General features: G+C 42.5%; 1 protein-coding gene across 1 annotated transcript in view; it reads left to right on the top strand.

The window, feature by feature from the left end:
- LOC124789783 (DNA topoisomerase 2-alpha-like) overlaps nt 1-17,486 on the top strand; it is a 195,246-nt gene that overhangs the window by 73,497 nt on the left and 104,263 nt on the right. The window contains 1 exon segment of the mRNA XM_047257251.1: nt 507-738. Coding sequence (XP_047113207.1) covers nt 507-738 — 232 coding nt within the window.

The raw sequence follows: 17,486 nt of genomic DNA, 5'->3' as shown, positions 1-17,486 counted from the left end.
CTGGCATCAATCTCTGCTAACCCATGGTCCCCACACCATCTATATAAGTGTGTCCTATCTCTGTCCTACACCACCTCCCAATTCCAAGTCATCTTCATTGTGTGCTGCACTTCATTTGCTCCAGTTCCCCTGCTGTTGCTTGCTTTGCCTATGCACCTGTCATGCCTCTCCCCCCACATGCCTGTCCTACACACCTGCTTCCTCCCTTGGAACCACTAGCTATCTGCCCACAACCCTTCCTCCTGCTTCATATATCTCCCTCCCTCTATATCCTGGCCCTACCCCACACAACCTCCATCATAGTTCATCTGCCAAAACGCAATCTCATTGTGGTGATTAGCTGGCACAACGTTAATGCGTGGTGTGTGTGTGTGTGTGTGTGTGTGTGTGTGTTTTGGAGAACGACGCAGCTACTCTGTACAAATAATTATTTCATTTTTAAGTTCTTATGTAATGTTTTACTTCTAAAACTTGATTGACCTAGCTTCTTTCATGTTATGTTTCAGTCCATTGACACGATATATTTTCCATAAGCATGATGACGCACTCCTAAAGCACAATACAGATGATAACCAAAGAATTGAACCAGTTTGGTACATACCAATCATACCAATGGTACTTGTTAATGGTGCAGATGGGATTGGAACTGGTTGGATGACAAAGATACCAAATTACAATCCCAGAGAAATAATTGAGAATTTGAGGAGAATGATTGAGGGTGAAGATCCAAAACCTATGGTAAATATTACAAAGAAATATATTTTCCCTTTAAAATAAGTCTGTGGCTATTGTTCCTAAATGATGACTTTCTTACTACTACTACGTATTATAAACATATTGATAGTACTGTAAGTTTCACCTTCATCGTAAGCATAGATGTTGAAAATAAGTTATGTGTAAATTAAAGTATTTTCTGTGATATATTAGTCACGCAGTAGGCATCCAAAATCTACTACCCTGTGAAAAATGTACTAGGGATAAATTGTATTGCTCAAATTTACCTTAAATTTTCCCAACTTTGTGGGGCCCATTTCTGCAATAATTTTGTGTAGACCAAATTGGCTGTTACCAGAAGCCCCTTGACGTACTTTTTCAGATGGATCAAGTTAATACTGTGTTTGGAGCATTTAAGCCATATTTGGGTAGAACTGTATGGAAGTCCAAATCTGATCATCCAGTTACAAATTTTCCGTGAGTTCTGTAAATAACTTGAGGTGAATACCTTAACAGTTCCCCAAAGGAGGCTACAGCCAGTGTTCACCCATCTTTTCCCCAAACTTAAATTTTCTGTGTCCAATGACATTGGTATTCACAGGACATTTGGCTTGTGACAGTTTGACTGCTTTATTTCTTCGTTTATTGTCCTCTGTGTTGACGTACTGCATTGCTACACCGACTGAAAAATGGGTTGTGGAAGTAAAACTATGACTACTTTGAATGATGTAGCTGACATGTACACATTTGCATTTCACAGTTGTGTACTTTCACTTTTCACAAACCCCACATACACACATTTAATATGGGCAGTGCACTATTGTTTAACTTTCGATAAGCCTCATTAATAGTTTGCAGGCAAACCACCACATACTGCTACAATAGTTCACTGTTGAACATTTACGAGAAGCAAAAACCTAACCACAAAGGTCATAGTTCCTGAAGAATAGAACGGTACGTATGGAGCGGACACTGTCATTGTGTTAACATACGGATTATGTAACACTTACTTCACAGTTAAGTTGAAGCATTGTTGTTCTAACGAAATACAGGTTTCTTGTCGGAAATTCGGCTGTGGGCTGACTGACTCATGACCAGAAATTGGGCCCTTATATATATTCACAATAATAGGCCCTGAAACTACACATTGTTCGATGTTTAATTTATGGAAGCTACAATTAACCGCCCCCCCCCCCCCCCTCCTTCCCCTGTGGGTCCGGGGGTAAGAATAAAGAATAGGCCCGAAGTATTCCTGTAAGAGGTGACTAAAAGGAGTCTCTCACATTTCGGCCTTTATGTGATGGTCCCCTGTAGGGTTTGACCTCCACTCTTCAAAATTTTTCTGAAGAGCAAGCCAATTGGGGAAGGGCGCCTTAAATGGCGCATCGTGCCTTGAGATCTGTAGCCAGATTTCTTGTCGTCGCATTGCAGTCAGTCTCATTCTCCATCTCTTGGCCAAGGACACTTTCCTGGGTGCATTTTCCACCATGATGCACTATGCAGTGTCGCTTTCTGCGCCGACAATGACCACGGACTTCTTAGTACCTCATATCCAGCATGGTAGCCAGTCCGTTGTGATGGGGCCGACATGTACTGCGTTGGTTGTAGCCCCCTGACAACATAGGGATCGCTCTGCTGATGCCTGCGCTGTTAAATCCCCACATATGCCAAGGAGTAGATGCCTGTCACTCTGGAGCATCGGCACTCTCCGCAATGGCCATTCTGCCAAGTGGCTTTTGCTGTGGCTGTGTGGTGCCCATGGGGAGGGCCTCTGGTCAGAGTGGGTGGCATCAGTGCGGATGACGCGCAATGAAGCATTCCACGTCATCACTTGCTAGTGATCAAACACCAGCAGTCTCTAGGTGTTCTAAGTCTCCTACAATGCAAGGAAGTAGGACTCTAAATCATTCCCCTCCCTGGCCACGCCATGGGAGGAACGCCAGGCTAAGGATGGCAGCGAACCTAATTCATCCCAATATCTTGTATGTACGAGAACTGATGGGGTCTCCTTTGTTCCGATGAAGCCACAGTTTTTTGTAGACGATTTAGAGGTCAAGTTTGGGGAGGTGGAGGACTTGCCCAAAATGCAGTCAGGGTCAGTCTTGTTAAAAACGGCATCCTCTGCCCAGTCGCGGGCATTACTCGCTTGTGACAAGCTGGATGATGATCTCGTTACCATCACACCCCATAAGAGCTTGAATATGGTCCAAGGTATTACATGGCACAGGGACCTTGTTTTGCATTCTGACAATGAGCTGCACGGCAACTTGGAGCGATGAGGTGTTCATTTTGTCTGTCGCGTCCATGGGGGTCCAAGGGATAATCAGGTGGCCACTGATGCCTTCGTCTTGACCTTCAAGGGTGGCACATTGCCCGAAAAGGTCAAGGTGATGGTCTACCGCTGTGATGTAGAGCCATATATCCCTTCGCCTATGCAGTGCTTTAAGTGCTGGAAGTTCGGTCATATGTCAACTGCGTAGAGTACATACTTTGGGAGCTCTGCCCCCCCCTCCCCCCCCCACCCTCATTGGGAACACCATTCCCCACTTTTCAGCCGGAGAAACGTAATTCTTCTTCGTCACCTCTCACTAGGAAGGGGTCCCTTGCGTCACTCCCTTCCCAGATTTCTGCTAGTAGGAAAGATGACTCTCGCCAGAGGCTGAAGTGTCCAAAGGTGGCTGTTTGTAGGGCTTTACAATCATCCTCAGTCCCGGAGACTGAATCAATCGAGCCCTCCCAGGCAGAAAAACCCAAGGAGCAGCGAGAGAAATCCCAAAAAAATACCCCAAGACCAAGGGACTTGCGGTGGCACCCACACCACTGCTACCTATAAGCTTTGCTTCAGAGGATAAGGTGGAGAGTCTGGCATCCATTGAGGACATAAATCTCACCGGACCCTCAGAAACCATGGATACAGACTGCTCAGGAAATAAACCGATGGCAGCAGGTGACCCTGACGTGTAAACTGCTTCATTGAGTGTTTCATACCTTCCCAGCCTCACGATCATGTCATCCTGCATTGGAATTGCGGTGTCCCCCCCCCCCCCCCCCCCCCCCCCACCTCACCTCACCACCGCTAGGCTGAGCTATGTCAACTGTTAAGTTTTACACCTGCTTCCTGCATTGTCCTCCAGGAAACCTGGTTCCTGACAATGTGGGACCCTGCCCTCCGCGGCTATACGGGATATTACAGGAACCGTAGCGACTATAATAGTGTCAGGTGGAGTTTGCGTCTGTCATGAACTCGGTTTGCAGTGATCCTGTGCCCCTACAAATCCCTCTTGAAGCTGTGGCTGTCAGGATAGGATGATGCAGGAAATAACTGTCTACAACATATATCTTCCTCCAGATGGTGCAGCAACCCTGAACGTATTGGCTGCACTGATTGGTCAACTCCCTGAACTTTCCTACTTTTGGGAGATTTTAATGCTCATAACCCCTTGTGGGGGTGGCTCCGTGCTTACTGGCTGAGGCAAAGATGTTGAAATTTACTGTCACAACTCAACCTCTGCCTCTTAAATACTGGGGCTGCCACACATTTCAGTGCGGCACATATTGGGCCATTGATTTCTCGATCTGCAGTCCTAGCCTTCGCCCATCTATCCAGTGGAGAGCACACGACGACCCGTGTGGTAGTGACCACGTCCCCGTCGTCTTGTCACTGCCCTGGCGTCAGGCCCACAGAGACCTGCCCAGATAGGCTTTAAACAAGGCGGACTGGGAAACTTCCACCTCTGCTGCCACTGTTGAATTTCCCCCACATGATAACATCAATGTGACGGTTGAGCAGGTGACTATAACTACCATATATGCAGCAGAAAACGCGATCCATCTTTAGGGTGCACATGGCGAAAGGCAGTCCCTTGGTGGTCGCCGGAACTCACTGAAGCAATTATGGAGCTTCAGCGAGCTCAACAGCGGCATAAGCAGCACCCTTCCCTGGAGCACCTCATAGCCTTTAAACAACTCCGTGACCGGGTTTGCCAACTTATCAAACGACGGAAGCAGGTGTGTTGGTCGAGATAAGTCTCGACCATTGGGTGCCATACATCATCTTCCCAAGTCTGGGCATAGATTAAATGTGTTTTTCCCTGTGTTAACATAAATGGCGTGTTATCTACCGACGAAAACGCGATTGCCAAGCACTTTGCTGAGCACTATGCTCGAGCCTCTACATCGGAGAATTATCCCCCAGCCTTTTGCACTCTCAAATGGCGGATGGAAGGGAAAGTCCTATCATTCACTACACTCCACAGTGAATCCTATAATGCCTCATTTACAGAGTGGGAGCACCTCAGTGCCCTGGCACATTGCTCTGACAGAGCTCCTGGGCTAGATCAGATCCACAGTCAGATGATCAAACATATCTCATCGGACTACAAGCGACATCTCATCATCTTCAACTGTATCTGGTGTGATGGCGGGAGAGCACCATCATTCCTGTGCTCAAACCCGGTAATAACTCGCTGGATGTGGGTAGCTGTCTGCCCATCAGCCTCACCAACTTTCTTTGTAAGCTGCTGGAACGTATGGTGTTTCAGCGGTTGGGTTGGGTCCTGGAGTCACGTGGCCTACTGGCTCCATGTCAGGGTGGCTTCCACCAGGGTTGCTCTACCACTGATAATCCTGTGTCCCTCGAGTCTGCCATCTGCACAGCCTTTTCCAGATGCCAACACGTGGTTGCTGTCTTTTTTGATTACGAAAAGCGTATGACACCAAACATGGGATAATACAGTACTGATAAAGAAAATTTATGTCCGAATCTGGGCATATCAATGTGCGCTTTAAGCAGAGTTATGCATTTTAGTATGGTTCTTGAAGTTCGGATGTTCTTGAAGTAGCCTTTGATGTCAATGTTCCTTTTATGACATAATCTAAGATCTTATAATGTTTTACACGTACGAACATACGGGTTACCTGCGTCATCATACCTGCGCAAGCGTGGTGACGCCTGTTATCTGGCGCTCTCTGGCAACTGCTTAAACAAACCTGTTTCTGACAGGTTGCGGGAAAACATTGCGAATGGTGGTTTGAAAAGCGTAACTTTCAAATTAAATATAATTTTATGCAAGATGAACTATGTGTGATGAATTTCTTAAATCACAAAGCGTTTAACTCTGATTTGAAAATCAACTCTTTGAGGAAGACCATTTAGAAGAATTTCGAGCCCAGAAGACCTAACATTTGCATCGTTATTAAGAATTTTACTGGTACATTTGTGTGATGTATCTTAAAGTGGAACATGCGCAAAAAAGATCAACATTATATGTGGAAGCTTAGCTTCGCTTACAGTTTATTAATCGTAGAGACCAATATTATATGTGGAAACTTTGCTTTTCTTGTAGGAACAGTAAGTATATTAATTTAAACCATTAACTTTTTCTTATTTGTGTGTTCGCGCTACTTGAGTGATCTTGCAATTGGTTGACTTCATCACGTGTCCTATGCGGTCATCAGCTGGCGAGATCACGTGACATGAGCTATGACTGGCATACAAAAGCACATCACAATCTCGATTTCAATGTTTGGAAAATAGCATGCAGTGTTTGGAGGAATTCGAATGTATTCCTTCGTAACAAGAAAATATGCAGTGTACATGTTGCTGCACATCAAAGATCTTTGCAAAACATGTTTTTTCCCCTGAGTTTCGTTTTCTAAAGTGCCGGTAAATTCTACATCGGTGTATAAAATCATAAACATTCAAAGGATTGATAAGTTTTACAGTGGCGAGGAAAAGTATACTGTCACTTAACACGGGAAAAGTGTATTTTCACCTGGGAGAAAGCGTATTTTTAACTGGGAAATCTGGGATTTTTTTTTTTTTTCATGTCCACGTATACACCCTGTGTGGCGTTTGCCTAGCGACAGGCTCCTTTAGAACGAGTCCAGCGACCAGTGTCCTGGTGAAGGCCGGAGTCCCTCCATTGAACGTTAGTCGTGCACAACTGTTTGCCATTTACGTTGCACACATTCGTAGTTCTCCTGCACATCCAAATTACCATCTACTCTTCCCACCCGCGGCAGCCCGTCCTCCGCATCGGCGGCCCAGGTCACGGCTAACAATTGCGGTTCGTGTGTGATTCCTTCTGTCTGAAATAGTCCTTCCCTTTACCACCTATACTTTAGGTCCATTCACATACATCTGCATGGTGTACACCTAGGCCATGGCTTCGCCTGGACCTTTCACATGGCCCTAAGGACTCAGTTAACCCTGCGACTCTCCACTGTCACTTCCTCTCGATTCTCGACATGTACTGGGCCCATGAAGTGATTTACACTGATGGCCCGATGGCCGATGGTGACGTTGGCTTTGCGTATGTTAATTGAGGACATATAGAACGGCACACCTTGCCCGATGGTTGCAGTGTTTTCACTGCAGAGCTGGTGGCCATATTTCGTGCTCTTGAGCACATCCACTCGTGCCCAGGCGAGTCATTTCTCCTGTGTACTGACTCCTTGAGCAGCCTACAAGCTATCAACCAGTGCTACCCTCGTCATCCTTCGGTAGCGACCATCCATTAGTCCATCTGTGCCCTGGAATGGTCCAGTCGTTCTGTAGTTTTTGTTTGGACCCCAGATCACGTCGGAATCCCAAGCAACACACTTGCCGACAGGCTAGCCAAACAGGCTATGTAGAAACTGCTTCTGGAGATGGGCATCTCTGAACCTGACCTGCGTTCTGACATACGCCGTAGGGTTTTTCGGCTTTGGGGGCGGAATGGCATAACAGTATGCACAACAAACTGCGTGTCCTTGAGACTATGAATGTATGGAAGTCTTCCATGCAGGCCTTTCACAGGGAATCAGTTGTCATCTGCCGGCTCCTCATTGGCCACACTTGGGCATCCCACGGTTACCTCCTGTGCCATGAAGACCCGCCTCAGTGTCAGTGTGGCGCCCCGTTGACAGTGGCCCCTACTCTGGTGCACTGTCCCACTTTGACTGCCCAGCGATGGAATCTTGGGTTACCGGGCTCATTGCTGCTAATTTTATCTGACAACGCCTCATTGGGTGATTTAGTTTTACGTTTTTTTTTTTTTTTCCCCCATGAAGGTGGTTTTTATCATTTGATCTAAGTTTTAACGCATGTCCTTAGTCCCTCTTTGTCCCACACCCTTGTGATTTTAGAGTGGATGTTTTAATGTGTTATAGTGGCTGGCTTCTCCTTTCTATTCTCATAGTCATCTGCTTTGTTGTTTTACTCTCTTCATGCCGTTTATGTGGTTTTCTTGTCCCCCTTTTGTCCATTTACACGTTTGTTGCCCTTCGTTGTTCTTGTGATTTTTCCTTTCATTCCGTTTTGTGTTGTCAATCTCGTTTGTTTTATTCTCACACTTGTGGTATTGTTTTATTCGGAACAAGGGACTTATGACCTCGTAGTTTGGTCCCTTCCGTCCTCTTTTAACCCAGTCGAACTAACAATTGAGAGTTAACTCATTAAATTAACTGAATACATGGAAAAATTCCGTTTTTTAACAGTTTCTTCTAGTACAAGAGTTAGGCCAAATTATTTGTTTAAATCATGAAATTAACAAATATTGTTACGCAAAGAATACTTTGGACGAAACTATTAATTACTTTGGAATTAATTAAGGGCTGACTTTGCTAACATGTTTTTGAATAGAGCCAAATAGATCCTTTGAGAATACAGTTAGTTGTTTCTCTAAATGTTTATAATTATTACAGAATTTATATTTGTTTATGTGTCTACAATAGAATTTAAGTTACGAAACAATTACTGATTTCGCCCTATAACAAAAGATACTAACTAGACATCGTCAAAATTAATTAGAAAATAAATTACATACATAAGACGAAGCACAAAATTAGATCCGGCGTTATATTCTTTAAAACAGAGCCAGCCTTTCTCTTTTATGAAAATACAGATTACACTTAATGCTAATTAGTGAAAAGTGAAAAAACGAATTCTAGGAGGCAGATAGCAAAACAAGGGGAAGTAAAAATATCCCAGCTTTGTCACATCACCCTCTCATTGGATTGACCGGATAGTTGTTGCAAACAGCTAACTGGGCAATTCAATGACCACAAGTGACCCCAGAAATTGGGTTTAACGATCTACACACACACAAATTATTACATACCAAATCTTGTCAAAACTACAGTACATATGTTTTTCAAATTTTTACTTATATGAACTGGCCATATGAAAATCCTCATACAACATATTTACGTACAGTTTATTGTACAACTGTACAAAATATCCACAAGTTAAACTTCTAACAGAAATTATGCATCTTCATCATAAGTGATGTCCTTTTTGGGTAAACAAAGATTACATTTTAAAACGCATACCACTTTGTACAAGTCCTGTCTTGGCTAAACAAAATAAATCCTCGTGGGTTGCAAAAAACTAAATTACACTGTGCATTAGATAGAAAATTTCACTTGCACAATGTTTATATTTTTTCACAAGCACTTTCACACTTTTAATGAGCTTTTACACACTTTCTCACAAAGTTGTCCACATCTTCAACAGGTGCAAGTGGCAGTTAGTAAGGAAATGCATTGCTATTAGCTCCCTTGGAGGTGGTTCTCCTCCTTCACAGTAAATAAAAAAAATCAAACAAAACACTGTACTTTAGTACACTTACTTTCACTTCTAATTAAGTCTAAGGAAATGACATGTTTAAAACTAATGGCAAATGATAGTCATTACATCATAAATAGATACATTACTTAGTTCTTATAACATTACAATAATTAGCACTAAAATTGACTATAGTATAAAAGGTGGTGACTTCGAAATTTTTTAAATAAAGTGCACGTTCCACTACCGAAACATTACTCTAGGTGATAACTCTTTCTGAAACTGGTTAAACTTGAAAGATTTGGGTCTCTTTTTCCATTTGCAAAGTAGCAAACATTCAAGATCTACAGTAGTGTAGATTTACTAATCATTACTTTATGTAAAAGGGTAGTCACCATTGCATAACTTAATTACTATTCAAATCAAAATTAAGGGGATGGAAGTTGTACCAAATTATTGCCACACTTCTCTCATCTCATTCAACCAGAAAATTAAATACATAATCACAAAATGTTACCAAATAGTTGACTTGTCAGAATATCCACATCAGTCTAGCATCACAGTTATGAGTTAATCAGCAAACTTACTGTTCTTCATTCCAGTATTACCACTTTAAGCTCATAATTCTGCAGATCACAAATAGAAGTTTTCTGATAACCTATAGATCCAGTAATGCAGTATTATATGACTTGTAAATACTGCTCTCTCATTCCCAGCTGCAGTGTCATGAATTGCACTATCTAAACAGTACCCAATGTTGCCTAGTTCACAATTAGATCATCGATACAGTTACACCACATTTGTTTGTAATAATGTCTATCAGCTCCCTTATTTTACTTCCCTTTCTTACCTCGTTTGCTAGTGGAGTGCTTTCTCAAAAATTATCCGTACTGCAGAGACAGGCTCCCTAACCACTAAGACCTTAACATTATTCATTATTATTTCATTATTACTTCATTATCTAATAAACAAACACCTGCTCTGCATATCTTAATGCTCAATTGATTCTACAGAAAAACACTTCACAGTAACAGATCTTTATTCTAAGGCAAACTTAACTCTTATTAGTGATCAGACAAAATTATCACTTAGACAAACTATTACTTCACTGTATTCCATCAAATTACTCGAGATTCTAGCCTGAAGGGCGATATACATACAAATCCTGCTTATTCTTTCCACACACATTATTCCAGGAAACTGTGTCTAAAAGTTCGAATTCCACAATGTTAGAAAAGGCTGTACCATGACACATAGTTATCTCACATATACTGATTGCACTGAACACACACACTTCTGTTATACCCCAATTAATATTAAGATCTCTTATCCAAGATAATGCAATAGCATATTGTCTCTATTGCTGCACCAAATCACTAATTTCACAAATGAGCTGATTACTTCAGATGTTAATTGAGCTTTCAGATAACCTGCACCTTTTCCTTCACATATGCTGACACTTTTTATTTTTTGTTTACCTTCCCCCTTTGTTTCACATAAATCCTTTAAACATGGTACCACTTTTTTCTTCCATCCTCTTATGATTACACACACACACACACACACACACACACACACACACACACACACACACAGAGAGAGAGAGAGAGAGAGAGAGAGAGAGAGAGAGAGAGAGAGAGAGAGCAACAACAACACTGAAGAACACTTTTCTAAAATATCCCTACACTGAAGTATCCTACTGCACAAAATTACATGGAAGCCGAAGATAGGAGAAGAGTTTGATTGCCTCAGGAAACATGAAAAATGAGACACAGCTGGGGAAAGCATTATCGCCACATAATGAATCCAACACAAAATGTTGAACGCCCCCACTTGCAGTTTGCACAAATTAGTCCCAAATATAACATCAAGCTGAGATTTTGAATCGCCAACAAATTGCAGTCCCACAGCTGTCCTGCTGTTTCCACAGTTAATAGTACCTCTTGTTTCACACTCCTTGATAACTTACCAGTAGCACCAATAATTTTTATTCCAGAAACATGCATCACTACTATATACCCTCTGTGTTCTTAATAGATTCCAAAAAATGCCTGTGAAATGCCATTCAAGTCACTATCACTGGCCAGTAAACAACTTAACATGTATCCCTTGTACCCTTGCTGTTATTACAGGGTGCCATACTTCCTTTTTACTTACCATATGATCTTCTTCATACAACAAATCCTCATTAATCCTTTCCCTGGAAAAACTATCATCCTGCTTATCAGTATGATTATCAGACACATAGGATGGCCCTCTTCCTCATTACCCCTCTCAAACTCTAATGCTTCATTAGGCCTAATATTATCCTCTTTTATTCTTTCTTTACTTACCACGTGACCATCATTATGAATCATAAATTCAAATACCTTGTCCTCATCACTACTGGATTAGTTACCGTTATCGTCATTACACCTACTGTCAGAATCAGACCCATTGTCACTTTCTCTATGCTTTAGTTTTGTACCTCTTCCATCTTTTTCTCCATCTCAGTCAATTTTGGATCTACATTTCCATTTATTTTTTCCAGTTTTTCCTCTACCACTGTTGCACACTTGGTTTCTACCTCAGTTTCTGAATCTTTTTAATCTGATTGATTTGGTTCTCAAGTTAACCATATCTTCAGCACAAAATTTCCTGGCTGCTTTTTCACCTTTACACTGTTTTCAGAAGACTTCACCTTCCTACTGTTGTCATCACAAAGTTTCCCACTCTCTTCTACCACGTTTACTACTCAAAGTTAATTTCTCATTAGTGTTATGTACTACTTTCTTTATACTATTTCCCAACCTACTAATGTCCTTTCTCATACTATTTCCCAACCTACTAATGTCCTTTTTCATACTATTTCCCAACCTACTAAAGTCCTTTTTCATACTATTTCCCAACCTATTAATGTCTTCTTTCATAGCTATATTACTCAAAACATTCAAACTACTCATAATTTGCCTTGACATTGCTTCCACTTTTGCCCTTGCTGATTTTCACTAATAGATTCCTCCTCCTTAACCTTGACGATCTTACCCACTTCAGTACTGTTTTTGTCCACTTCACTCACATCACCACACAATGTATATGACAGTTTAGTCATGTCATCTATAATAGGACTTTCGTTGCCATCATTCAAAGTTACATTCACGTCTGATTTATAACCTCTATTGCTTACAGAACCGTCTCCTGTTGTCGGTTGTCTTCCATCACACTGTCTTGTTCGTTTAGGTCACTCATTATGTATCACATAATACAAAACAGTCCACAGCTCGTGGTCTCGTGGTAGCATTCTCGCTTCCCAAGCACGGGGTGCCGGGTTCGATTCCCAACAAGGTCAGGGATTTTCACGTGCCTAGAGATGACTGAGTGTTGTCTTCATCATCATCATCCATCCACCCACGTTTCTTCAAGGAGTATGAGACATCATCATCAATACAAAACAGCTTTTGCAATGAATTACCTTGGTTTTAATAACTCGTCTGCTGCTGCTGCTGCTCTGCTGTGGTTGTTGCGGTTGTCATCTGGATCTGTATGGCTGTGGCAAGTTGTAATTCTCTCTGAAAGGCATCTTGTTTATCTCCTGTCTGCTTTGTCGTCCTGCGTGCTGATTGGCTGCTGCACATTCTTTGTTATGAAACCCCAGCACTGATTGGCTGTATCATCTCTTCCAGTTAAAACTGTACTGTAAACCACTCAAGTTCACAGTTTACGGTCAAATTTTGTGAGTTCTAGTTTATTGTCCCCGCATACAATAGTCCTCACATTGGGGTACCATATGTGACAGTTCACCTGCTTTATTTCTTGGTTTGTTGTCCTCAGTGTCAACGTACTGCATTGCTACACTGGCTGTAAAATGGGTTGTGGAAGTACAACACTAACTACTTTAAATGATGTAGCCGACAGGTTCACGTTTACGTTTCACAGTTGTTTGCTTTCACTTTTCACAACCCCCCCCCATATAAACATTTAATATGGCCAGTGCACTATTGTTTAAGTTTTGATGAGCCCCATTAATACACTCCTGGAAATTGAAATAAGAACACCGTGAATTCATTGTCCCAGGAAGGGGAAACTTTATTGACACATTCCTGGGGTCAGATACATCACATGATCACACTGACAGAACCACAGGCACATAGACACAGGCAACAGAGCATGCACAATGTCGGCACTAGTACAGTGTGTATCCACCTTTCGCAGCAATGCAGGCTGCTATTCTCACATGGAGACGATCGTAGAGATGCTGGATGTAGTCCTGTGGAACGGCTTGCCATGCCATTTCCACCTGGCGCCTCAGTTGGACCAGCGTTCGTGCTGGACGTGCAGACCGCGTGAGACGACGCTTCATCCAGTCCCAAACATGCTCAATGGGGGACAGATCCGGAGATCTTGCTGGCCAGGGTAGTTGACTTACACCTTCTAGAGCACGTTGGGTGGCACGGGATACATGCGGACGTGCATTGTCCTGTTGGAACAGCAAGTTCCCTTGCCGGTCTAGGAATGGTAGAACGATGGGTTCGATGACGGTTTGGATGTACCGTGCACTATTCAGTGTCCCCTCGACGATCACCAGTGGTGTACGGCCAGTGTAGGAGATCGCTCCCGACACCATGATGCCGGGTGTTGGCCCTGTGTGCCTCGGTCGTATGCAGTCCTGATTGTGGCGCTCACCTGCACGGCTCCAAACACGCACACGACCATCATTGGCACCAAGGCAGAAGCGACTCTCATCGCTGAAGACGACACGTCTCCATTCGTCCCTCCATTCACGCCTGTCGCGACACCACTGGAGGCGGGCTGCACGATGTTGGGGCGTGAGCGGAAGACGGCCTAACGGTGTGCGGGACCGTAGCCCAGCTTCATGGAGACGGTTGCGAATGGTCCTCGCCGATACCCCAGGAGCAACAGTGTCCCTAATTTGCTGGGAAGTGGCGGTGCGGTCCCCTACGGCACTGCGTAGGATCCTACGGTCTTGGCGTGCATCCGTGCGTCGCTGCGGTCCGGTCCCAGGTCGACGGGCACGTGCACCTTCCGCCGACCACTGGCGACAACATCGATGTACTGTGGAGACCTCACGCCCCACGTGTTGAGCAATTCGGCGGTACGTCCACCCGGCCTCCCGCATGCCCACTATACGCCCTCGCTCAAAGTCCGTCAACTGCACATACGGTTCACGTCCACGCTGTCGCGGCATGCTACCAGTGTTAAAGACTGCGATGGAGCTCCGTATGCCACGGCAAACTGGCTGACACTGACGGCGGCGGTGCACAAATGCTGCGCAGCTAGCGCCATTCGACGGCCAACACCGCGGTTCCTGGTGTGTCCGCTGTGCCGTGCGTGTAATCATTGCTTGTACAGCCCTCTCGCAGTGTCCGGAGCAAGTATGGTGGGTCTGACACACCGGTGTCAATGTGTTCTTTTTTCCATTTCCAGGAGTGTAGTTTGCAGGTGACCCTTGACATGCTGCTACAATAGTTTACTATTGAACATCTACGAGAAGTAAAAATCTAACCATGAAGTTCATAGTTCATGAAGAATAGAACAGTATGTATGGTGCAGACACTGTCATTGTTTTAACACATGGCCTAATTGTGTAACACTTACTTCACAGTTAAGTTAAAGCATTGTTGTTGTTCTAACTAACACAGGTTTCTCATCTGAAACCCGGCCATGGACTGACTGACTCGTGACCAAAAATGGGGCTCTTATAAATCGTGTTCAGGTGCTTTGGACTGTGCTTCAGTTTACCAATTGGTGAAAAGTACTTTCCTAAATGTAGCAGCATTGTAGAAGCAAACAATGAAAGGAAAGCAAACTAGAGCCTGTTGTTCACAACGCATGTATTTTGAGAACAGTAGTGACCATTTCATTCTTCTTTGTCTGAACTTGACTTTGCTATTGTTTTTTATGTACGATTGCCTTAGTGTATTCTTTTGTTTGTGTAATGAGTAATTAAAAGAATAAAATAAAATAAGTACTTCAAAACAAAACTTTAATGAAATCTTCAGTTTCACAGACTTAATTACAGATTAAAATGGTGTCGCAAATTGTTATCCAGCAACATAAATGGTAAAACATAGTAGTGTCCTAATGGAAGTGCGTCAGAGAAGAATCATAATATATTTCGGTTTGTCTACAGAGGTTATCTTAAAAAAGCTTAATTTACTGATAAATATATTGTACTGTTCATTGTCACAGTGTCATTTGTATTCTTTCTTCAGTTGACATTGATGTAGTGTCTCTTGCTCACACATACTAATAAAGTTGAAGCTGCAAGAAAACAAAGTGCACATGAATGTCACATGAACCTTTGCATGTAGTTGTAAATCTGATGGTGAAATTAAATTGTGCCTCTACCCTCAATCTGAACATATTAATAGTTTACATAAAAAGTCTAGGCATGTTGTCTAAAAAGTATTTTCTGATGCTTGTCTGCTGCGTCCTTACCTTTTGTGTGAGGATGAAATAAGAAGGGCTCTCTGTGGCTGAAATGAGTTGTGCAATGAGAATAAATTTCTTGTTACCTGCTAAATTGTTACTTTGGATATTTTCTGGCACTATAGATGGCTTTTAGTCGCCATAAACATAATGAAACATAAATGTATTGGCTACAGCTTCGTTTATATGCCATGAGTATGAGTCTCATTGGCATGTCACCTTCCTGTTGTTAAAAACAGATGCACAATGAAATGACTAGATGAAAGAAATAACAAACAATATTTTTTTTAAAATTAATGTAAAACACTCAGCATTAAAATTCATATTAGGGAGCGACACCTTTGTGAACTTCTGTGTATTCCTGAATGGAATTATGTTGGTACATACAATGTGTCCGCAAAATTTCTCCACAGTGACTAGCTCTCCGTGTCTTGCTTTGTGGGTCACATAAGGTTTGCAGTACATTCACGTCGCTGTATAAGCTGTGGACTGGGATTCGCTGCTATTGGGTGCAGTTATGTTGGGAGATGGAATTCAACCTTTTTACAATGAAATTAATTAATTACATTAATTAAATTAAATACACTGTATACGCTAGTATCACAGTAGTTGCTGGAAACTTTTTCCTCTTTGTTGAAGGCATAGTTCAATATGTTTTCATTGATTTGCGGATGCCTTTACCAATTTTTCATGAATAATAGAGGCACAGTGTCAGGAATGTGCTGTGTGTACCTCAGTTTGGCAAAAACCATTGCTGCCTGAGTAATCTGTTGAGAGCAGCCATGTATTGATTGCAGAAGGCAAGGATTTTAACAGCAGACAGACAGGCGACATGATAGCAAAGAACTTCATAATTCAGTATAAATGAAAACGGCCAGAGGACAGTCATACACGCTAGAACTACTATCTCAATATGGGGTACAAAGCCAGCAATCCTCACATGTACTCGCGCTCAGTGAATGTCACAAGGTAAGGATGCAGGAGTATTGCCATTTGATGCTCAGTCTGTGGAAAAAGAGTGCTTGGATTGTACAAATTTGTAAAGGACTGTTTACATGGTATGAAATGGGGCTCTTATGTTTGTGATCATCTCTCACCACCAAACAGTACAGGAACTTACTGTCCAATCATAGATACCTTTGTTTTGTGATATCACTTTGCAAGTTACTCATACAAGGACAGTTTTATAAGTCTTGGTGACTTTTTAAGCTACATAACGTTATTTTAGGGGAAAAAAAAATCAGCTTTATCAATGAAAGTCGTATACTCTTAGCCCTACTTATACCTCCCGAGGAGACCACGAATGTAAAATTAGAGAGATTCGAGTGCGCACGGAGGCTTTGCGGCAGTCGGTCTTCCCGCGAACCGTACATGACTGTAACCAGAAAGGGAGGTAATGACAGTGGCACGTAAAGTGCCCTCCGCCACACACCATTGGGTGGCTTGCGGAGTATAAATGTAGATGTAGACCACATCAATATTTAGTGAATTATTCCACATGAGAGCAGCTTTCATATTGGCTTTACTTTTCCTTAATTGGAACTTCATAGTTCAATTATATTATTAACAGTAATACGCCTCTTTTTGGCTTCAGTTAATAAGAATAAGGGTATATTATTTACCAATCTTTCAGGTTGAAACTGACTGCAATATTTCGCTTCTTATTCTATTTAAGGTTGATTGATTATATCAATACTTTTTTAATGCAACCCAAATGTTATAGTTAACTACAACCCTTTATTCTGCTCATTGTAAGGCTCCTTGATTTCATTCATGGTGCAGTCCGTCTAATAGG

This window comes from Schistocerca piceifrons, chromosome 3, assembly GCF_021461385.2.
Source record: "Schistocerca piceifrons isolate TAMUIC-IGC-003096 chromosome 3, iqSchPice1.1, whole genome shotgun sequence".
Lineage (NCBI taxonomy): Eukaryota > Metazoa > Arthropoda > Insecta > Orthoptera > Acrididae > Schistocerca > Schistocerca piceifrons.
Note: the sequence above shows the minus strand (reverse complement) of the source record. Positions and strands in the feature narration are given on the sequence as shown.